Source organism: Phascolarctos cinereus, unplaced genomic scaffold, assembly GCF_003287225.1.
Source record: "Phascolarctos cinereus isolate Bilbo 61053 unplaced genomic scaffold, phaCin_HiC Scaffold_4;HRSCAF=312, whole genome shotgun sequence".
Lineage (NCBI taxonomy): Eukaryota > Metazoa > Chordata > Mammalia > Diprotodontia > Phascolarctidae > Phascolarctos > Phascolarctos cinereus.
In genome coordinates this window covers 674,682,731-674,705,631 of record NW_027555847.1, presented here as the reverse complement: position 1 = coordinate 674,705,631, position 22,901 = coordinate 674,682,731, and the positions used below count along the sequence as shown (strand labels likewise).

Sequence of the window (22,901 nt, the reverse complement as noted above, 5' to 3'; positions counted from 1 at the left end):
TAAGGAAGGGGCACTTGGGGCAAGGCTGCAAAACAGCCCTGTGAAAGGCAGGATCAGAGGCGCTGGATTGGGGGGCAGTCCGTCCAGTCTACCATCAGACCAAAGGGTCCAAGCTGTCTGGGGTCTCAGAGCAAACGATCTCTCTCCCATCCTGTATGAGAGGCCGCGCATTTATCATCATTCCATCTTTACGGAGAAGACTCGTCGTCCATCATTACGTAGCTAAGAAAGCAGTGGAACCAGGAGCAAAAGCCAGAGCTCCTTACTGAAAGGTCTCTACTCTTCCTACCGTATCACGCTATCGAGAACACAGAACGTCAGAGTGAGAAGTCACTCAGGGGTCATCTGGTCTAACGCCCTCATCTCACCAAGGAAGGGAGTGGTCCTCAGGGGCCCAAGGTCACACGCGCAGTAAGAGGCAGAGCCAGAATTCAAACTCAACTTTTCCGACTCCAAGCCTGCTGATCTTTCCATGTTGCGAGGACCTGATGAGCTGATACAGACAAGGTGCTTTGCTTCTGGAGAGCATTAGCTATGTGACCGTGAGCTCTTGGGATTCTTCTTTTTCCTCTAGTTCTTACCTAAAATACAGAGTGAACTCTAGAAAGGCCTGACACCCTCAGGCTACTGAAGCTTCACAAATGCTTTCCCCACTTAGGGAAGAGTAGCTTTTAAATAAACACAGGAATAGTAACTTCCCTTCTCAGGGCCCCTCCAGCTCTAAGAGTCTGTGTTCTAAGACAGCCTCCGGTTCTGACAGTCTTTAATCTGGTCTTATGTTCTAAGGTCCCTTCCAAGTCTGACAGTCTTTGCTCTGTATTCCACACTGACATTGTATGATCCTAGATTTCTGCAGTGAATCAACCCCTGAGAATCTCTGGAAAAGAACCCATGTGCCCAGACAAAAAGAAGGGAGGCAAAAGCCTGAAAATGTTTCTGGGCTGCGTGGGGGAGTGAGGTGTCACTGCTTCTCATCAAGTCCGCTACCGTATTTAGTCCATATAGTTCTAGGCTAAATGGAGTTTCACACCTTCACCTTTAGGGTAGAATGATGCGCCCCCCAAGTTATTCTGGGGTTCTGCTGAGGCAGTGTAGCATAGAAAGAAGAGTCCTGGCCCAAAAGCTGGTCAGGGTTGGGTGTGAATGCCAGCCCTGCTCCATAAGATCTGTGTGATCTCGAGCGAGTCATAGAACTTTCTTCATCTGTAAGAGGAGAGAATTGGACCACATGGTCTCTGAGGAGCCTTTCAGTTTCTAAATTCTGATTCTTTGCCTTTATTTCTATATTTTGGCTCCATTCTAGAAAGACGACACTCTTCAGTCCCAACAGGGATGAGATGTTTTCATAGCTTGGTATTCTTTTCTCTACTCCATCTTACTCTTGCTGCAATCTATACCTCAAAGAAATCCAATAGTTCAGTGGCCTGAAGGAAAAGAGGTGGGATGAAGCACAAGGACATGTAATCAAGAACCTAGAAGAATCAGTGACAGTTCTGGGTAGAAAACCTGGTCCTATTCCCTCCATACACCCTGTGGTTTCCTGTTTATGTGCTTCTCCCTTTGTGTGGAATGTCCTGCACTCCTCCCTCCCCTAATCGGATGCCTGCTCATTCTCCAGTACCCAACTCCAATGTCACTTCCTCCAGGAAGACTTCCTTGATCTTCCAAGCTGGAAGTTCTCTCTCTCTCTCTCTCTCTCTCTCTCTCTCTCTCTCTCTCTCTCTCTCTCTCTCTCTCTCTCTCTCTCTCTCTCTCTCTCTCCTTTCTAACCCCCTGTAATTAGTTCATATTTTGCCTTGATTTATTGTTACTAGTGAACATGTTGTTCTTCCCCTGCTAGAGAGTATCCCCTGAGAGCACTGACTCATCACACTTCCCTGGAGTAGCAAGCACAGGGTCTTGCCCATAGAAGGTGCTACACGCACATATATTTATGGTTGTAAACTTGCTTTTTGACCCTGGGCCAATTGCTTTGAGTACTTGAGCCTCAGTTTCATTCTTCTGCAAAATGAAAGGGTTGGGCAGGGTGACCTACTAATGTGTTCTACATCTTGAGGTCATCCCTTCTCATTCTGACATTACATGTTCTATGTCCTAAGGTACCTTTCCAGTTCTGACTTTCTACATTTTAAGGTTCTAATCAAGTCTAACAGTCTGTGTTTCTATACACTAAACTGCTCCAAAAAAGGAAGTGTATCACTGTTACCATTAGAATGGGCTGCATTAAAGTGAAAAAGGAAGGGGATCTTATTTAGCTAGTTGGCACCTTAGCATTTTGGTAAACGAGGAATTGGCATAAAAAGAAGGAGGTCTCAGACGGCAAGAAAACTGTAGACACTTCACCATGTTTACAAACCAATCAGAGACCAATCTGAAAGAAATCTCCACGTGAGCTGCTCAGCAGTCGCTGATGACACTCCAGTCAAGTATCTCACTCAGCCTGGTTTCTCATCTAAAGGCTGCTAAGCACAGGCTGGCTCATCACTCCAAGTCCTCAAGGTCTAGCAAGTGTGTGGGGGGGGTGAAGTTGTGGGCGGTAAGCCTACTTAATGGAGTGACTAGGGGAAGGAGGGCCTCAACCAGGTGCCTGAGCTGGCACTTAATTTACTAGGATGAAAGGGGAATGTTGGTTAGTGCTGGATTTGTCAGGAAGAGAGGTGAGACTTGCCAAAAATGGGTCCAGTCTTCCTTGTGAAGAACAGATGGAAAGGGATAGCATGAAGGTCGAGCCAAAATGGTAGAACAGCACAATGAGGGCCCTTCCCCCAAAACCCCCCCAATCTCCACCAAATAGATCTAGAAAATGCACCAGGCTGAATTCTGAAGGAGAAATCTGAGAAAAAGTCAACAGTGAGTCACTTCTCCAGTTCAGATCAGAACAGAGAGACAGACAGAGAAGTCTGTGGCCACCAGGGATGGGATCTGGCCAGAAGCATCACTGTGGAGCACTCTGGTTCCCAGGGAGAAGCTGTGTACCAGGGCAAGAAGAGTCCTAGACCCTGACTGGGGCTCTCCAGGGTGTAGGAGCAACTGTCAACTGGGAGCTTTATAATTCACTACCTAGTTCCACGTGGGTCACACATCACCACAGATGGGAAACTATACCCAGGGATGGTTTGTTTTCCTGGGGTAAGAGAAGCAAATTCAAAAGCAAACAGCAGCAATATGACTCTGACCCCAGGAGCAGAGCAGAGTCTCAGTTCCGGCTTCTAGCCTGATCTGAAGCCTGCAGAGGAATGATGAAGGCAAGAATCGCAGACCAAAAGGGAGCCTGCATTCTGTCTCAGAACCAGGAGAGTTTCCCAGCTGGCTGAGCATGAATGCGCCAAGCAGCATTCTTCTGTTACTTGCGCTCATATCTGGATCAGGAATTTGTAGTCCTCAGACAAGGAGGGACAACAATCAGATTTTGCCCCAGACCAGACCACTTTGGGAGCCCTGAAAATTTGCAGATCCCTAGCCCAAACTATTCCTTTAAGTCTGGAATAATTCAACACTCAATGCCCCTAGAAAGTGGCAGCAGGACCAGCGGGTCAATGCACAAAGCCTGACTTTAGCAAAAAGTCTGAAAACAAAATGCAGGCTGGAAGAATGACCAAACAAACAGACAAAAAAAGAATCCTGCTATAAAAAGCTGCTATGTGACAGAGACATTCAACACCCTCTCAGAAGTAGACAACAACTCTAAAATATCTATATGCAAAGCCTCAGGAAAAAAAACAAACAAACAGCGTGGGCACCGAGTCAAACAGAATTCCTGGGAGAGACAAAACCAGAGTTTAGAAGTTAAAAAGATGTTGTTTTTTTTTTTTATAAATGAAATGAGAGCACTAGAGGGAAATCAGAAAAGAAACGAGAGATGTGGAAAAACAAAATGGAAAGGGAATTCATAGTTTGGCATAAGAGGTATAAAACCTTGCCCAATCAATAAACTTCCATGGGCAGCGAGGTGGTGCAGTGGATAGACCACCGGCCCTGAAGTCAGGAGGACCTGAGTTCAAATCTGGCCTCAGACCAAACACTTGACACTTACTAGCTGTGTGGCCCTGGGCAAGTCACTTAACCCCAATTGCCTAAAAAAAAAAAACAACCAAAAAACTTCCTGAAAATTAGAATGATCCAAATATAAGCCAATGACTCCATGAGATAATAAGAAATATTAAAGTAAAAAAGGCTGAAAAAATGAAAGAAAATATAAGATATCTCATAGAAAAAACAAATGATCAGGAAAACAGACTGAGGAGAAAAAATTAAGAATTATTAGACTACTTGAAAGCCATGAACAACAATAACAAAAAGTGTAGATATCATATTTCAAGAAATCATAAAACACAACTACCCAAATCTCTTAGAACCAGATGACAGAGTAGAAATAGAAAGAATACGTCGATCACCTCCCGAAAGAAATCCCAAAATGGAAACTTCAAAAAATATCAAAGCCAAAAATCCAGAGCTTCTAGGCCAAAGAAAAAATACTGCAAGTAGACAGAAAGAAAGAATTCATATATTGAGGAGTCAGAGTCAGTATTACACAGGATCTAGCAGCCACCACTACAAAGGAGCAGAGAACTTGGAATACATTATTCCAGAAGGTAAAGCATAATAGTTTATAGCCAAGTATAACTTATTCAGCAAGGCTGAGTATAATCTTACAGGGGAAAAATGGATCTTTAATGAAAAAGAGGACTGATTTAAAGAACAGAATAGTGTAAAACCTTTGAAGTTGAAACACAGGAGTTAAGAGAAACATAAAAAGGCAAACATGAACGAACAATGGTAAAGAACTAAACAAGGTAAACTGCCTCTCTTCTGATATGAGGAGATAATACTTGTATTTCCTTTGAACTCTATTATGATTAAGGGTCATAGAGGGAGTCTGATTAGACAGGGCCTGGGAATGGTTCTATTATGTCTTGATATACTTACAAGAAGAATAGAAAGACAGGAGAAGAATACACTGGGGAAGGCGGGGGAGGACAGGGAAGGTTAGGGAAACTGATCTCACAGCAGGGTATGTAAGTAGACATGTATACAAGTGAGAAGGAGATGAGGGTCAGCAGCTAACACAAGAACCTCACTCATCTGAGCTAGTCAAAGGTGGGAATACACACACACAGAGTTGCGTATAGAAATACATTTCAATCAACAGGGAAATATGAAGGAAAAGGAAGAATTAGAGGGAGAGTAGATTAAGTGAGGGATTAGTCTTAAGCAAAACAAACTCCAATAGAAGATGTACAAAAATATTTATAGCTCTTTTTGAGGTGGCAAAGAATAGGAATCTGAAGGGATGCCCATGAATTGGGGAATGGCTCAACCTGTTATGGCATATAAACGTGATAGAATACTAGCTATTCTGCTATGAGAAATCATGAAGGGGATGGTTTCAGAGAAATCTGGGAAGACTTGTATAAACTGCTGCAGAGAGAGGTGAAAAGAACCAGGAGACCAATTTATACAATGACAAGAATAAAATCAAGACAAACAACTTTGAAAGAAGCAGGAACTCTGATAATCATAATGATCAACCATGATTCAGAGGATTAATGATGAAGCATGTTATCCCATCTCCTGATAGAGGTGAAGGACTCAGAGTGTGGAATGAGACAAACATACATTTGGACACAGCCAATGCAGAAATTTATTTTGCTTGATGCTACATGTTTATGATGGGGGCTTTTTCTTTTCTTTTCTTTTTTCCATTCTCAGCTGCTGCTAGTTGTGGAGCGCTAGCATGAGAGGGAGAGAAGGTGGAACTTTTTTTTTTTTTTGCTTTTAGGCAATTGGGGTTAAGTGACTTGCCCAAGGTCACAGAGCTAGTAAGTGTCAAGTGTTTGATATGAGACTAGATTTGAACTCAGGTCCTCCTGACTTCAGGGCCGGTGCTCTATCCACTGTGCCACCTAGCTGCCCCCTAGAGAAGGTGGAATTTTTCTGACTGAAAAAAAAAAATAAAAGGGGCAGCTAGGTGGCACTTGACACTTATTAGCTGGGTGACCCTGGGCAAGTCACTTAACCCCAATTGCCTAAAAAAAAGACAAGAAAAAAAATGAAATTTTAAAGGAATTTTAAAGTAAAAAAAAGGTTTTTTTTAAAGAAAGGAATGGCATGGCACAGTGGCTAGGGTGCAGATTTTGGGACAGGAAGACCTGAGTTCAAATTCTGACTCAGAAACTTACTAGCTGTGTGAACTTGGGCAAGTCATTGAACTTCTCTGTTAGGAGATTAGCCTCCTTAGTTGTGAAATGATGGGCTTGGACTTAATGGCCTTTTCCAGCTCTACTCTAAGGCCTGTGACCAGAAAGTTCTGGATTTTAGTCCTAGTTGTATATAAAGTCCAGTCTCCTCTCTATACTTGGTTTTCCCTGCTATAATAAGGAGATAATCCAGAACCTGCCAACTGTATATGTTGGAGGTGGGGGGCGGGGAAGGGTGTGAGGGAGAGACAGGAAGAAGTTCCCAGACATGAGAACCCTAGAGTGAGAAGCCTTAGCAGTCACCTGGTCTGGTTCACCCTACCCTGGAAGCTGGGATCGCCTCCACAGCACTTCCGGAGGGTGATGTGGCCTTTTCTGCACCTTCTGTACAGAGGACGTCACCTCCCAAGGCAGGAGGCCTGAGGCTTAGTTCTGAGTCTGCCGTGAATACATTTGTATGCCTTTGGGCCCTCCTTTCCTCCTCTATAGAGTGAGGAAATGGAAGGTGATGAGTTCTCAGGTCCTCTGACATTCTATGGGTCTAGAGTTTGAAGACAGCTCATTCCACTATGGGGCAGCTCCAAATGGTCAGGAAGATTTTCCTTATACTTGGGCAGATCTGTGAGCCAATCAATGCAGATCTTCCTTCATGAGGGAATTCACGAACCCCTCCGTGTCTTATCTCACAGGGTCCTTGTCCTTGTCCTTCCATAAATCCTCCATAGAGGATTTGCCTGACGCCCTGGAGAGGTCTCCTGATACCATGTGGGCATCAGTGCAGTACTTGGGTTGACCACTCTTCACTTTCACTACATGACCAGCTTCTCTCTTTTTCTGGTCTTGGGTGTCTTTGATGTTGTCATTTAAGTCGCCCCTTCTGCACCTGCCATCGCTGCTTACAGCTATGATGAGTCTCTCCATCATCTTCTAGGCCACCTATTGAAATAGGCCTCTTGTAAGTTCATGCTTTTGGGCCTAGGTCAAAGTAGAAGGCTCTCCACAAATTGAAGGTGCTGTTATGAATGGAATTTCATTTCCCTAGATTCTCTACTTCTGGAAAGGGGCTTTTATCAGATACAATATTCAATAGAAGGAGGGGCAGTAGGATGGACTCAAAATATCTACATATTGTACTGCAGAGTATGTATTTAGCCTGGACTAGAAATATAGTTTAGAACTAGAAGGGACCTCTGAGGCATCTCATCCAAGTGCCTTAGTTTATAGATGAGGAAAACTAAGACTCAGGGAGGTGACATGATTGACCCAGGGTTCCACACAGCCTGTTGGTAGCACAGCTGGGACTAGAATCTGGGTCCTCTGATTAGTCAGTCCAGTGGGTTAGGGTGAGATGGGCAGACTGGAGGCCCTCCCCAGAGACAGGGAAAACTGCTGTGCCTCTGTTCCTAATCCAACTCTTCACTGGATTATCTCCTTTGATTTCCATCACCCAATTTGGTTTTTGTGGGTCTATTTTAAAAGTCGACCATCCCAGACTATAAAAATAGTCTAAAGGCACTGGAAATAGACTCGTGTTGTGGCTACAGCATTTCAGTACCTCCCCACACCCCCAGCATTTACAGGAAAACTCCTTCCATAAAAACCAGGGACACACCTCTACTCCCGTCCTGGCTGAGTTTGTGATCTGGAAGTTAATAGCTGCTTAGCTGTACTTCAAGGCTCAGGACTGTCTGCTGTGGGGAGACCTGTAATTTGTTAGGCCTTTGCTGAGCCAGCCTCTCAGATGGGTGCAATGCCCCAGAGTCTGGAGTCTGGTTGCTGTTTTTAGGGGCCCAAAACCTCAGGCTGGATTTGAAAAGAGCAAAAAGAAAAAAAAACACAACAAAAAACTTGCCCCTTTCTCTCCCACTCTCTCTCTTCTGCCACTCACAGTGCCAGAAAGCATTTCATTCTTAGGCTGGCCCCAAGGCCTGGCCGATCACAGGGTTGTGGTTAGGTTGTTCATGGAGATCCACATTTAGAAAATTCAGATGCTTGATGAGGAGTGATTTTTTTCCTTAAAAACCCCTCACTTCAGGGCTCCCGCAGCCCTTCTACCTGCCTTGGTCAGGGATGGAGCTCATCAGCTATGGCAACCATCCACATCACAGAATTCCAGAAGTGAGAGAGAGAGAGAGCTCCGAGGCCACTTGGTCCAACCAATATCGATGTGCTCCATCTCCGGAAGGCAGCATGCATCTTTTGTACCTTTGTTCAGCTTGTTCTCTATGTCTGGAATGTTCTCTCTTCTCCTCCATCTTTATCCCTTGAAGTCTCATACATCTTTTTAATTGCAGCCCATTGCAAATACCACCTCATTCTGGACACTTCCCTCGATGCTTCTATCCCTCCCTGAAGGCTACAGTAACTATTTTCCACTTCGGATATCACGGCAGTTGGGCCTCTTTCCGATGCACTTACCATAAATTGTTCTGTGCTATAGTTTCCTATGTTTGTGTCTTCTCTCACTGGACAATGATCTCCATGAAAGCAAGCACCAGGTCTTACCTAAACTTTTTCTCTCCCTTACTGCCTAGCAAATAATATAGGTATATAACGAGGGCCTGGCAAATGAATGACTAAAACCATAAAACAAAAATGCAAGGACAAGAAGGTTTGGGGGTTTAAGGCAATGCATTCAGGCTCAGAGGGTGCTTTCTCAGCAGACAGGGTAGAAGTATTGGAAAGGACATTGGGTTTGGCAACAGAAGACCCAAATCCAGTTTTGGCTCTTCGACTTACAACCTGGCATCATTTTGGACAAGTTACTTAACCTCTCTAGTCCTCAGATAACTCATCTATAAAATGGGGAGAAGGCTGAGCTAGGTCAGGGTTTCTTGGCCTTTCTGTGTGTTCTGGACCCCTTTGGCAATGAGTCTGGTGAAGCCTATGGGTGCCTCAGAAAATCATGTTTTTAAATGCATGTGATAAAATATATGGGGTTACAAAGAAAATCAATTCAATTGATAATTGAAATTATCAAAATATTTTCAAAAAACCAAGTTCATAGGCCCCAGGCTAAGAACTCTTGGATTAGATGATCCTGAAGAGCCTTTCCAATAGGGTAATAAGATTTAGAACCAGAAGACATGTCAGAGAAGTGGAAGCTGGAGGCAAACTGGGTCTTGGCTGAGGGCCAGGCAGAGTGGATGAAGAGCAGCAAAGGCTAGACACTCATCCACCAGGCATGGGCAGGTAGGTGGTGGGGAAAGAATCCTTTGAGACTTGGATATAATATCCAGGGCCAAATACTTAATGCTGCTCTCTCCCTTCTCTGAACTCCTATGGCACACACAGTTTAGCCCTTAATGATGCACTGTCTGAGACTCATCTTTAATCATTTCATGTGTGTGTAAGTTTTGTCTCCCCAACTAGAATGGGAGCCACTAGAGAGCAGGGGCCTTGTGTGTTCCTCTTCTCATATCCCTCTATATAACCTAGCACAGGGTTGAAACACACAGCAAGTTCTGAATAACAATATCATATGTGGCCTTTAAAGAGTTTAAATGCTTCAGTAGACATTGTTTTATTGTCTCATTATCTTGGGGACACAGTCCCTTGCACACAGCAGATATTTCACACATATTTGGTGAACTGGATTCTCTCATTTGCTTCTCATGACAGCTCTGGAAAAATCCAAAGGGCACAGATACTCATGCCTACTTTGTAGATGAATTATAAAGCAGGAATAATTATCTAGTAAGGAAACTGAGGCTCAGTGAAGGGCATGTCTCCAACTGAGTTCTCTGATTGTAAATCCTGGGTCCTTTTCAGAAAAACAAACAAAACAAAGAACTAAGTAGCTTAAAGGTGTGTGAGAGAACACTGAAGGGAAAGTGAAGGAGATACCATTTTATGCCTCCAGCACAAACACTTTACTCTAGTGGGAGAAAAGAGGGCTGATTTTATCCCTCAGCAGGCTGAGGGTGAAGCAGTCTCTGGTACTGCCATTTGATAAAAGCTTTGCAGTGGTAGGGGGACTAAGAGGATTTTCATCTAAGTCACTCAGGAAGCTGGCCACTGGTCAGGTGACCAGGCATGCCCGTGTCCTCAGGTAAGTGGAAAGGCAGTACAGCAGAGTCAAAAGAGCACTGGATTCGGAGGCCTGGGTTCAAATTCTGGTTCTGCTACTTGTTAGTTTTGTGATCCTGGGAGAGTAACATGATTATTATTGTCAACAATAATAGTAAGTGACATCCACACGCTGACTCAAGGTGACGTATAAAGCACTTTACACATATCATCTCACTTAATCCTCACAACAGCCTTGTGAGGCAAGTGCTATCATTGCCTACATCTTATAGAAGAGAGACTTACGGCTCAGGGAGCGGATGACTCACCTCATCACTGACAGCTGGGAATGAACACAGCTGGCGAGTCTCTGAGAGAGAACCTGAACTCAAGTCTTTCTGACCCTACAGCGAGCACCCTGGCCACTATGAGAGGTTGTCTCTCACATTTCTCTAGTTCTCTCATCTGGAAAATACACAGACTGAAAGTCCATCCAGGTTCTAAATATCTGATCCTAAGACCCAAAACTGGGAATTTTCAGCATCCTCCTTTATAAACTACAGTCAGAGGACCTGGGTTCTAATCCTGACTATGCCTTATGAGCTATGACCTCTGATGCTGTGACCCTGGGTAAGTCCTCCCTGGGACCCCACTTGCTCATCTGTAAAATGAGGGGGTTGGACCAGATCCTCACTGAGGTGTGACTCGATGGTGTCTAAGATCCCTCCAGCTCGGACCTCCTGTGTTCTCTGTTCCGAAGTCTCAGCCAGCTCCCACAGTCTGTGTTCTGTGTCCTAACATCCCTTCCAGATCTAACATGTTCCGTTCTCAAGCTTTCTCCCAGTCTAAGGCGGGCGCTCCTCGGAGCTGATGTTCCGCTCGTCAGGGTCCCGGCCTGTTTCCTTCTAACCCAAGAGTTTAGGTCTAAGGCCCCTCCCTGCTCACCTTGATCCTCTCCACTCCAGCCTCGATGCGGAGTTGTTCCACCAGCTTCCGAGCCTGGGCTATGTTGTTAGTTGTTGACATTGTCTGCCATCAGCTCTAGGCCCAAACTCTTGAGAAAGCTGTTGGGGGGAAATACCAAAAGGACATATTGAATTGAGTTTCAGTTAAGCAGCTAAGTTTTTTCTACACAAAAGCAGTGCGAGCTGGACTTAATAGAGGCATTCAGCTGGGGCTTGTTGAATACTTCACTTTCTCCTGTATCAGGCAGCAGCACAGACTCCTGGCCCGTGAACAACTTTGGGCCTTCTTTTTGTTCTATGCTGATCTGAATTTTGCTGAGTCCTCCAAGCCCAGCTCAAGTTCCACTTCCTCCAGAAAGCCCTCGCCAACTTCTTCAGCTCATGGGGATGCCACCCTGCTTTCAACTCGGAGGGCATTTACTGTTTGTACCTCGTCTAGTCTATCACATATGACTACGTACTGCTGGCTGTGTTTTTATATGTATGACTCCTAAAACTAACCTTCAAAATAAGACTAATGTCAATGCCGTCTTTTCCAGGAAGCCTTCTGTGACTTCCCTTCTTTGGCCTCGCGTAACACTTTCTATTTCTCCTATGCACTTGTTCTATTTTGTATTATGGTTATTTTGTGTGCATGTCTTAAGTGTCCAAATAGACTGTAAGCTCTCTGAGGAGCCATGTATCTTCCCCAGGCACTGCTGACAACAATGCTTCATAACCAATCAATCAACAAACATTTATTAAACGTTCATCTATGTGCCAGGTACTGTGCCAAGCCCTGGAGACAAAAAAGAAAAAAATGAGACAATTCCTGACCTCAAGGAGTTTACATTCTAACAGCGGAAACAATGCGTGTGTGTGTGTGTGTGTGTGTGTGTGTGTGTGTGTGTGTGTGTGTGTGTGTGTGTGTGTGTGTATGGGGGGGAGGAGAGGTGGCAGGAGGGAATAGTTTGGGTAGACTTGCACTTTAGAAAAGGCATTTTGCCAGCTGGAGGAGGGTCTTGAGACAGGAAAACCAATTAGGCTATTGTAGTGGTCCAGATAAGAGGAAATGTGATTTTGTGAGTGGAGAGGATGAACATAGATATTTACTAAATAACTGCCAAACTGAATTAAGAATTAAGATTGCAAACTCCTTATGGATAAGAGAGAATGTCTCTTGACTTTGCATCTAAGGTAGCAGAAAGAGCACTGCTCTTAAAATCAGAAACTCTGTGTTCACATCCCAGATTGGACACTTAGGCAACCTTGAACAAGTAACTTACATTCCCTGAGCCTCTGTCTGTAAAAAAGGAGATAATATCATTTACATGACTAACTTCCTAAGATTGTTGTGAAGAAATCTTTCTGTAAACATAAAATGCAATAAGAATGGGAACTATTACTCTCTCCCACCATAGGGCCTTAGGTATAGTAGGTGTTCAACAAATGTTTTATGATTAATAGTTAAATTACTGCAAGAAAGATACCTAGAATGCCTTGGAGGAAAACCTCAGCTCATTGGCTCTTCTGTAATGTTAACCTAACATGGGGTCTGGTCAGGCCTACGGTTTGGGGAGCAGGGGACTGGAATGTTTCCCCAGGTCCCAAAGCATGGCCACTACTTCTGTATTGGAGGGAAGGGAGAAGGGAAAGGTGTGAAAGGGAGTGTGGTGAGGAGAGGCATGCTCTTCCGGTGCAGTGTAGAGGAAAGAGCACAGGGTTCAGCATCGGAGGAGCTGGATTTGCACCCAAAGCTCTGACACTTACTCCCTGTGTAACTCTGGTCAAGTTGTTTAATTTCTTTGGGCCTCAGTTTTCTCCTTTGAAAATGAGGGGGATGAACTGAATGCCCTCCAAAGCCTCCTCCAGCCATAAAAAACCCCGTAGGAACTGAAGGTCCTGGGACATCTGAAACCACTTGGCTCCCCAGCCCTCTCCCATCCCTCAGGCAAGAGTGAGTGTCTGTTCTTCCTTCTGTGCTCAGTCACCATAACCGAGCAACTGAATAACCAGTCTAAAGCCTGATATACTCATCTCATGATGAGTATATCTCCCTAAGTAGACTTCTGGATGATTTTTCTGGGGGAGGTAGGCATGAAAATGATACCCTGTGTATAAGATCCAGTGTTGGGCCTGGTTCAGAAATTTGCTTTTCAACAGGAAAGAGTCAGCTGCACGTGTTGTCATCAAAGGTCAAAAAACCTCCAACATTTATTAGCAAGGATTAACACAGGCCTTCTTATACTGTGTACTTACTCACTCTGGGATCACCACCTAATTAGTTCAGCCAGCCAATCAGCACTTATTAAGCACTTCCTATTTGCTAGGCACGGCACTAACTACTGGAGATACAAAGAAAGGCAAAAGATGGTCTCCATCCTCAAGGAGCTCATAAAGTAATGAGGGAAACAACATGTAAACAACTACATACAAACAACCTATAGATAGGATAGTTAGGAAGTAATCTCAGAGGGTAGATTCAGGTCTGATTGAAGGTGGGACTTGAAGGAAGCCAACAGGTGGAGATGAGGAGGCAGTGTTCTAAGTGCGGTGGACAGCTAGTAAAAATGTAAGGAGGCTGAAAAGGCAGGAGGGGGCCAGATCATGAAGGGCTTTGAACGCTAAATGAAGGAGCTGATAGGGAACGATGATAGCCGGGAGTCCAGCACGATTGGTTTCCTGGCCACAGATCTCTCTTCCAATCCATCTTCCATTCAGCTGCCAAAGTGAGTTTGCTAATGTGCAGGTCCCTACTCCATCAAGTCCAGTGGCTCCTCCTGCCCTCCAGGAGAATCCTCTGTTTGGCACTTAAAGCTCTTCGCAGCCTGGCCCCTCCCTCCGCTCCTGGTCTTCTTTCCCTTGACTCTGATCCAGTGACACCAGCCTCCTTGCTGTTCACACACACACACACACACACACACACACACACACACACACACACACACTCCCTCTCCCATCTCTGACTGTCTCCCATGCCTGGAGTACTTGTACTGCCTTAGTTTCCCTGGCTTCCTTCCAGACTCAGCTTAAACACCACTTTTAGAAGGAGGCTTTTCTCAGTCATCCCAGTAGCCAAAGCTTTCCTTTCTGAGATTACCCTCCATCTACTTTCTATGTATCTTAAGTATCTAGTTATTTACATATTTTGTCCCCTATTAGAAAAGGAGCTTCTTGAGAGCAGGGACCCTACTTGCCCATCTTTGAATCCCTGGTGCTCAGCTCGATGCTTGGCCCATAGTAAGTGCTTAATTAATGCTTGTGGACTAACTGGGGAATTTATGTTCAAAGTTCACCTTGCACTATCAATGGTATATTTCCTTTTAAGACCCTGGGAACCACAGGGCTCCACGTAGATTGGCGTGTTCTAAGCCACTGGAACTTTGCCCATTCTTATGGGAAGGTATCACGTTTATCTACTGAGCATCTATTACAACCATCCTACAACCACCTCCTTGTTTAAACAAATCGAGGTGAAGCCGACTCAGGCTTCTTCACCCAAGGTCTTACATCAAACTTTCCACAGCAGGGACATGTGAGGGCAGGTGGAAGTTGAGCAAAGGTGCTGGGCTCTCCCTGAACTGATGCCAATGGGCATTACTTGAGGTGGAATACACCAGCTTTCATTTCCTGTGGGAAGGATGACCTTCTTGGGTGCAGTCAGTAGAATGCTTCTGGGGGATGGAACCAGGGGATTTTTGCCTAAAACTCCGAAACGACTGAGGGATGGTTCTTCCCAGACAGTGAGAGGAACTAGTCTCATTCCAGGAGCTCTGAAGGCTTTTATGAGAGACCAGAGTCTGGGAGGCCCAGGAATGTCTACTGCTTTGGAGACTGTCTTTAGCACAGACATTTTCATGGGTGGGGCAGGGACACACTCTCAATTAACAATCCAATCTCCTACAACAACACGCATAGCTTTTTTTATAGCACAAAATTGCTCAACACACTTAATAAGATTTTATTTATTGATCTAATTAATTTTCACAGCATCTCTGGGAGGTGAACATTAGGCCCATTTTGCTGTTGAGAAATGAAAATAGCAGGATAGTAAGTGACTTGGTTCAGGTCACACAGTTAAGGGATCAACGCAGAGGTAACTAGGTGTCTCAGTAGATAGAATGCCAGGTGTGGATTTAGGAAGACCTGAGTTCATATCTGGCCTTAGGAACTTACTAGCTAGGTGACTCTGGACAAGTCATTTAACCTCCATCTGCCTCAGTCTCCTTTATTGTAAAACGAGTATTATAACAACATCCACCTCCCAGGGAAGATGATAATATTTGTAAAATGCTTAGCACTAGGCCTGACATATGGTGGGTGCTATGTAAATGCTTATAACCTCCCCCAAGACCAAATTTATCCTTTATCTCCCCAAAGTGTCCCCCAAACCAATATATCACTGAAGAAGAGTTATTTGTGTCCATGTCTCATTTGTCCTTCTGCTGTAGTACTTTATAGTTTACAAAGTACTTTTTTTTCTTTCACAAAAACTCTGAGTTAGCGCAAATATTATCTCCATTTTACAGTTGAGAAAGCTGAGTCTCAAAGAGGTGAGCTGACTTTACTAGGGTTATACATCCAGTAAGTGCTGAACTAAGAATAACAACAGGTGCACTGTTTTTTCCCTGCACTGTTCCCTGAGCTGAAGGATTAGGTCTTATGCAGTGCTAAGCACTCAATCAATGCTGACTACAACTGCTCTAACACCTTAGCAGATGGTTTCCATGAGTTATTGTGGCTTTTGGTGATAAGCCTCTGTCAGACCGAGGGCCCATCCCGGGGCCTTCTCAGAGATCTCTCAGCTGCACTGCTAGGACCTGCAAAGGCTCATGAGAATTCAGGGTCCCTTCTAGGCCATGATGATGCAGCAGGGCAAGACTTTGATGGAGGGTTTTGTGCACCATAGGCCCTCAATAAATGTACGTGAATTTGATAAACAGAATTGTTCTCTACTGTATTTATGCTGCCTTACCACGAGGCTGCTGTTGACCTCCACCACGAGGCTGCTGTTGACCTCTATCACAGTTTCTTCTGTGCCAAGTGGCACATCTTATTCCCTGATACCAGTCCTGCACATTCCCCATGGGATCCTGAGATCTGCTAGGCAACATGTCAGTTACATCACCTGGAAGTGACTCATTCCAAAATATGAAGGTGACTAGGATGAGGTCACAGGAAAGATCTACAACCAATATGCCTCCAAGTGGCTCAGGCTGGGAGGCCTGGGCCTTAGCTGACTTTCCAAACAATCACAGGATTGTGAGCTGGAAGGGTCTGTAAAGGTCAGGTAGTCAAATGTCAGGGCAGCTAGTCGGCTCAGTGGACAGAGCATCGGACCTGGGGTCAGGAAGACTCATCTTCTGAATTCCAATCTGACCTCAGATATTTACTAGCTATGTGATCCTGGACAAGTCACTTAACCCTGTTTGCTCCAGTTTCCTCATCTGTAAAATGGGCCAGAGAAGGAAATGGCAAACCACTCCAGTATCTCTGTCCAGAAAACCCCAAACAGGGTCACTAAGAGATGGATATGACTGAAACAACAACAACTAAAGTCTGATGTCTCTCCATGTTTACAGGGGAGCGAACTGAAGGCCAGAGAGAAGTGAGTTGCCCAAGGACACAGATAATCAATATAGCCAGCATTCAAACCAAGGTTTTTGAATTACAAATTCGGTACTCTTTATAGGATGCCATATACCTCAGATGCCCTGGTGTCTCGAGTGGTAGTATTTTATGGAATAATCTAAAGCCATACAAATATAGCTCAGTTTGACAGGTAGGTAAATGATAACCAAATTGGTAAGTCCAAGCCATGGTGGATTAAAGGCACATTTTGAAAATTTTGTTTCTCTCTCCCAACCCATGCCTCGAAGCTAAAATAGAACCCAGGAATCTTAGGTCTAGAAGGACCCGATAATTGTGACAGTCAAACTGAGAAGTGGGGATGGGGAATGACGTGTCCAAAATTATACAGAGTAGTAGACCTGGGACATAAGAATAAAAGCTGACACTTATATAGCGCTTTAAGATGTGTAAAGTGTTATACAAATACACGGTTTTAAGCTTTAATAGCTTAAAATGCACTAGAACCTGGATTAGTATTATCTTATTTTATCCTCAAAACAACTCTGAGAGAGGTTACAGATGAAGAAACTGAGTCAGAAGTTAAGTGACTTGCCCAAGGTCACAGAGCTAGTAGGTGTCTGAGGTCAAATTTGAACTCAAGTTATCTCCCTGATGCCAGGTCATTCAGGTCACCAGGACTCTTCATAACTACTGCGCTCAGCTCTGGTAGAAGATGCTCTACTTTTCAGAGAAAGTTTTGCATGCAATCTGTAAACTCTCTGCAGAATTCTAAGTGTGGAGTCTTTTTTTTAAAAAAAGGCATGAAGATAACAAATTCAAGGAAGAGAGTCTCTTCATCCTACTTTAAAATCCCTACATTACTAAGGTGGTCTAAATATAGACACATCGATACTCATCGTTTTTTGGAAAGGTTAGGACAGGTCTTAGCAAACTTCCCTACAACAGCTTCTCCATGATCTCCAACACATCTCAAGGCAACATGAGATCAGGAGACCCGGCTTCTAGTCTTGGCTCTTCCAATAAGTTGCTGTATGATCACAGTCGAGCCACTTCCCCTCTCTGAGTATTAGTTTCCTTATCTGCAAAATGCAGGGGTTGGACTACATCAGGAGTTCTTAACCTGGAGTGCATGGACAGATTTCCGAGGGTCTATGAACTTGGATGGGAAAAAAAGTATATCTTTATTTCAAAATAATTGGCTTCCTTTTTAATCCTAAAAACCACTATTCTGAGAAAGGGTCTGTCCATGGGGTTCACCAGTCTGCCAAAGGGGTCCATGATACAAGAAAAGGTTAAGAATCCATGGACTAGACAGTTTTTAGAATTTTTACCAGTTTTGCCATTCTATGCTCTAAGGGTCCTTTAGCTTGGGTATTTGTTAGCAAGCCTGGTCCTGTGGAAAGAGCACTCAAATTAGGGGAAGGCAAGACCTGGGTTTGGACCCCACCCCTGATACTCACTCGCTGTGACCACGGGCAAATCAATTAACCCTATGTCTCAATTTTGTTATCTATAAAAAAAGGATCAGAATACCTGCAGTACCTACGATGTATGTGGAGTGCTTTGAGAACCTTAAAGTGCTTTGTAAAATGTTGGCTTCCAAAATATGCTCTCAATTCTCTTCCAGCTCTGACACTCTAGCATCCTTTTTTGCTTCTGGTATCATTATTCCTGGGCAGGTTCTAAGGCAACATTGATCTAGTAAAGTCCAGGTGCTAGGACTTCACATTTAGCTCTGCTGAACTTTCTTTGATTAGCTTTGGTCTAATATTCTAGCCTCCTGAAATCTTTTTAGATCCTGCAGGATCTCACAGACTGGTTAAAGGCTTAAACCCCTATATAATAATTCATCTACAGAAAGGAGGAGGATGGTAAGGTGCAGGTGAAGGTGTTGCCAAAATGTTAGGGACTTTCACCTTGGCTGTGTCGACATGAACAGCCCTCAAAGGCAGCAGGAGAACTAAAAAACCTCTCCCCTTCCCTCCCCAGGAAGGGTTAAACTAATGCGGGGGACAAAGGAAAATGGAATGAGTCATCCAGAGGAGCAAATTCCTTCTAAGACACCACCCAGAGAACTTTCTACAGGATGCATATGGCACCCAAATGATAGGCCTAAGCCAGCCCACAGATGTCCAGGGGAAGAGGGCATATTTTCCAAATAAGCACAGCCCAGGAAGAACTGACTAATTTTTTTGTTTTGTTTTGTTTTTGACAAAGAGAGAGGCCCAGCAGGCGGGTGAGCTACATTGTTCACCCTGGTCAGAGGAGAGGAGGGGGATGAGGGGAAGGGAAAGAAAAAAAAATGCCATCAAATAGCAGCATGGAGTCCTTGGATGAAGTTTTATAACTTTCTGTTTGCAGGGCAGGGTTGCCCATCTGCAAAAGCCAACTGACATCTCCTGAAGAACTGTGTGTGATAGAGATTGAGGTTAGCCCCCAAACAAGGTTAATTAATGCAGCGCTAAGTTCAAGGTTAGCCCCCTCAGTGAGAGCTAGAACTGTGGTACAATGGAATGCGCCCTGGATTTGGAGGCAGAGGATTTAGGTCTGAATTCTGACTCTGCTACTTGGGCGCTCATGGGTAGGTCTTTCCCCTACTCTGGGCCTCAGTTTCTCCATCCCTAAAAAGAAGTTGCTGAATCAGATGTACTCTAAGGGCCCTTCTAGCTCTAGATACTAATAATCCTGTGACTTTTGATTGTTCCAAACTGGTTCACATTTCACTAGTACTTTTACAGCGTCCTTCACTAAAGTCTTCCTCTGATACCTTCTTGGGGAATGGTGGTGACACTGGGTGCCCGAAAGCCAGGAGAATTCTAGTGGGTTCTCCCACTCTGGGATGGATTTTTATATGGGCTCCTGTGAGTTAGGGAGTACAAGAAGGATTTAACCTATTTTACAGATGAAGAAACAAAGGCTTAAGAAGTGGCCTGTTCACTGAATGGGGTAAGACCTGGGTTATGGGGCTCAGCCGTGTACCCAATAAGTGCCAGAGCCTAGACCTAAACCCAGTTCTCTTGACTCCCACTAGGAAGCTACCCCTCCCAAGAGAAAAAAAAATTCATGAATGAAATTATGAAGATGAAGGGCCTGCAAAACAGGTGCTGTGAAGAGTTACTGAAGCCAAGACTTTCCACTTAGGTTTCCTGAACTTCCTTTAATTAGATTTGGTTCAATATTCTAGCCTGTTGAGATCTTTTTAGATCCTGGCTCTGTCCTCTAATGTGTTAGCTGGACTTTCTAGTTTTGTGTCATCTACCAATTCGATAAGCAGGTCACTGATGCTTTTCCCTATGCACTTACAGGGCAGCTGATTGTGCAGTGCACAGAATGCCGGATCTGGAGTCATGAAGACCTAACTTCAAATCTGGACTCACTGACAAGCTGTAAGAGCCTGGGCAAATCCTTTCTCCTTTGCCCTGACCCAGTTTCCTCATCTGTAAAATGGGCATAATAATAGCACCTACTTACCCTAGTAATTACAAGGGTCAAATGAGATACTATTTGTAAAGTGCCTTGCAAATCTTAGAGAGCTACATAAATGCTAATTATTATTAATATTATTATTCATCCAAGTCATTGTTAAAAATGTTAAACAGCACAGGGACAAGGGTAGATACCCAAGGCATTCTGACAGAGACTTCCTTCCAGGCTGACGTGAAACAATTAATAACTACTTTTTTTGGGTCAGGTCATCTAAGTAGTTATCAATCCACTTAACTATACTATTGCTTGGTCTAGATCGCTATACCATGTCTACAAAGATGATATAAGAGACCCTGTGAAATGCTTTGTTAAAATCTAGGTAAAAAACTTATGGCATTCCCTTGTTCTACCAATCAAGTCATCCCATCCTGGGCTCTCTTCTTTTGTCCCTCTATACTATCTCACCTGGCGACCTCATCAGCTTCCATGGGTTAAATTATCATCTAGATGCACATAATTTTCCAATTTGTATGTCCAGCCCTAACCTCTCTCCTGAGCTCCAATCTCTGAATCACCAACTGCCTTTTAAGGACATCTCAAACTCAACATGTTCAAAACAGAATTCATTTATCTTTTTCTCCAAACCCTCCTGTCTTTGGAACTTATGTCTTACTGTTTAAGGCACCATCATCCTCATGGTCATCCAGGCTGGCAACCTCAGTGTCATTCTCAACTCCTCACTCAAACTCACCCTACATATTCAACCTATTTTCAGCCTTGTCATTTCTATCTTTACTAGATTGTATATATATATATATGTGTGTGTGTGTGTGTGTGTGTGTGTGTGTGTGTATATATATGCATACAGATATGTGTATAAATACAAATACATATATATACATATTCTCTTCACTCACATAGCCATCTATCTTTAGAACTTTAGCAATGTCTTTTGAACTGGTTGTCCTGCCTTCAATCTCTCCTCAATCCAATCCATCTTCCACTTAGCTGTCACAAGTAATTTTCCTAAAATGTAGCTATGACTATGCCATGCCCTTACTCAATAAATTCCAGTGGCTTCCCACTGCTATTAAGTTTCAATGTAAAACCTTTTGTTTGGCATTTAAAGCCCTTTATAACTTGGTCCCCTCTTATCTTTTTAGTCTTCTTATACTTTACTCCCCTCCACCTACTCTATGTTCTAGGGACATTGGCCTCCTTGCTGTTTCTTGGACACAATCCTCCTTGCCTTCATACCTGCTGTCCCCCATGCCTGGAATGCTCTCCCTCCTCCCCTCTGCCTCCTGGCTTCCCTGACTTCCTTCAGGATCCAGCTACAAATCCACCTTCTACAGGAGGCCCTTCCCAGTCTACCTTACTGCTAGTACCTTCCTTCTGAGATTACTTTCCATGTATACTGTATGTATGTATACATGTGTGTGTATATATTACATGTACGTGTGTGTATTTATTTGCACAATTTTTTGCATGTTGTTTTCCCTATTAAATTATGAGCTTCTTGAGGGTAGGGACTGTTTTTGCCTTTTTTTGCCTCGGGGCTTTGCACAGTAGCTGGCATACAGTAAGCGCTTTAAGAAATTTTTGATTGCTTCTCTAAAGAAAATGAATGGAGTTAGTCTTGTGTGACTTGTTCTTCAAAGAATTTCAAAGCTACAAAAGGCCTTGGCAGCCATTTCATTCAAAGTATGTTTGAAATCTCTCTCTTTCTCTGTTTCTCTCTCCACTTCTCTGTCTCTGTCTCTCTCTCTGTCTCTGTCTCTCTCTCTCTCTCACACACACACACACACACACAAATCCACTTATTGTCCATGTTTGAAAATGTTATGTCTTTCTGCCTGGTGAGTGCTATTATTATCCCCATGTTACAGATGAGAAAACTGGAGTTAAGAGGTGAATGTTTGAGGTTGCATTTGAACCTAAGGCTTCCTGATTCCAAATCCAATGATCTCTCCACTGGGCCACGCTGTGATTTTCCTATGGTGTGAACCTAAAGTCCTTCACCATCTTGACTGTCCTCTGGCTACTCTTCAAGTTATCCATTTCTTTCCTAAACCGGGGCACAAAGAATTGAATACGATACTCTAGATGTGTTGGGACCAGGACTTCCTTAGTCCTGGACACTATTCCTTTTTTAATGTTACTCAAAATTAATTTAGCTTTTGTGGCTACCTTTTCATACTTTTGCTGACCACTATTTTGTTTTCTACTTATTCATTACCCATCCTTAAATAACGTGTTCTGATTGCATATAACTGTCAGACACTATTGATTTATTGATTAGGTTTGTTGAACTCTATTTCTGGAGGCATATATGGATTATTTCATTTGGTGCCTTGTTTCCTGTATTTAGAAGTTTTGGGAAATTTTCTTTTCCTTTCTTTCTTTTTGCATTATAATGTTGGAAATTTTTGACTTGTCATGTTCTTCTGGAAGGCCTAGGTTGTTTCTACGCAGTCTCTTGTCAGGATCAATGTGTCCTATGTATATGGAGATCCTATGTTCTTTTAACGTTATTGCTTTTTGCTTCTCTTCTTCCAGATTACCTTTGATTTCAGTATATTTGTATTTCTAATCGGTTGAGGTCTGTTGCTTGTCGTAACAAGGTGTTGGAGGAAGGTCAGGGTTAGAAAACAGCAGTAGTGACTGCTGTAGGAGGGTAATCTCTTGAGTTTAAAAACACAAGCCTATGGGTTTGTGCACTTTACCAGAAAAT

At 43.7% G+C, this 22,901-nt stretch overlaps 1 protein-coding gene across 6 annotated transcripts in view; it reads right to left on the bottom strand.

The window, feature by feature from the left end:
• Positions 1-22,901, bottom strand: part of GNG7 (G protein subunit gamma 7) — a 369,218-nt gene that overhangs the window by 7,185 nt on the left and 339,132 nt on the right. For all 6 annotated transcript variants that reach the window (XM_021009004.2, XM_021009000.2, XM_021008999.2 and 3 more), the window contains one exon: positions 11,151-11,269. In XM_021009004.2, coding sequence (XP_020864663.1) covers positions 11,151-11,231 — 81 coding nt within the window. In that variant the 5' untranslated portion in view covers positions 11,232-11,269. The remainder of the gene's footprint in view (positions 1-11,150; positions 11,270-22,901) is intronic.